This window comes from Macrobrachium nipponense, chromosome 23 (assembly GCF_015104395.2).
Source record: "Macrobrachium nipponense isolate FS-2020 chromosome 23, ASM1510439v2, whole genome shotgun sequence".
NCBI lineage: Eukaryota > Metazoa > Arthropoda > Malacostraca > Decapoda > Palaemonidae > Macrobrachium > Macrobrachium nipponense.
This window is the reverse complement of record NC_061090.1, coordinates 8,956,249-8,957,471: the sequence shown is the minus strand read 5'-3', so window position 1 is coordinate 8,957,471 and position 1,223 is coordinate 8,956,249. Positions and strand designations below refer to the sequence as shown.

The window sequence follows — 1,223 nt, the reverse complement described above, 5'->3', positions numbered from 1 at the left end:
AAATGATTCTGTATCTTGAGGAATGGGTGGATCTTACGTTCCAGTGAAATCGAATTTCGTGAACCATGAAAATGATATGCAGAATGTGATGGATGGATAATGAAGTAACCTTAAATTTACAGAAAAAAAATCGAATGCCTATCCTAAGATGAAGTTGCATATCTGCTATACCTGTTTTAAGATGAGTATTCTCTTTGATTCTTGTTTGTTTTAATAATAATAATAATAACAATAATAATCAACGGCGAATATCTATAAGCCTTGTTTATTACTGCTGTCCTTAATACTGGTAATTAATTCCTTTTAATTTGTATTATGGTCTAATTCTTGTTCTCAGATGCTTTAATGTTCAGAATCGAGTTCTTTTGTTTGCACTCTTCTAAGAGAGTGAAATCAGTTGTGCACACATGGATGGTACTGTCAATCTGAAAAGTTACTGAGGAACCAATGGAAACCTTTCGTCACGCATAGTTTCCTATTGACAAGAAGTAATGTAATTAATTATAAATGAAGTTGTTCTTGCTAAAAATCTAAAGGATTTGACAGCTACAGTAATAGGGATATAGGAAATGCACATTCTTCATTAGCGTCACAATTCGTTTCATTGATAATAAACTTGTTCTGCGAATGTCTTTCATTCCTGGTTGAAATGCCTTTTCACGTGCGCATTCAAGTTACATTTCTTGGCACACTTGAAACTGCAGTAGGGGCAGCTGTGCGGCTTTTCACCCGTGTGAGTATAAATGTGTTCCTTGAGCGCCACCTTCTGCGTGGTTCTAAAGGGACAGAAGTGACAGGCAAAGGGGCGCTCTCCCGTATGCACCCGTAGGTGGGTCTGAAGCTCGCTCGAGCAACGAGCCACTTTCCCGCAGTAGGGGCACATCAGTTCCGACGATCCCTTTGGGACAGACTGCGTTCCTTCCTGCTGGTGCAGCGACAAAAAGAAGTCGCGGGCGAAGTCTTCCGAGATATCGACGACTTCCTGCCCACAGGCAGGGGTGCCGTCAGAGCTCGCCGAAGATGCCTTACTCCCGGGGTTCTCGGGTGGGGGAGACTTCAACGCAGCAGACACGGTGGGGGACGCGGAGACGTCCTGAAGAAAATACAATCCCGCTGCTGTTTTCGAGCCTTGTTGCTGCTGGTGGAACGGGTGGAACAGAGACCGGGGCGAGTTCCCTGCTTCGCCTGCGCCGTGCTCCTGCGGAAAAGAAAGCGAGTCAGTG

At 44.3% G+C, this 1,223-nt stretch overlaps 1 protein-coding gene across 1 annotated transcript in view; it reads right to left on the bottom strand.

Moving 5' to 3' along the window:
- Positions 1–634: 634 nt before the first annotated feature.
- LOC135195952 (zinc finger and BTB domain-containing protein 24-like) overlaps positions 635–1,223 on the bottom strand; it is a 30,664-nt gene continuing 30,075 nt past the window's right edge. The window contains exon 2 of the mRNA XM_064222457.1: positions 635–1,198. Within this exon, the coding sequence (XP_064078527.1) occupies positions 635–1,198 (564 nt within the window). The remainder of the gene's footprint in view (positions 1,199–1,223) is intronic.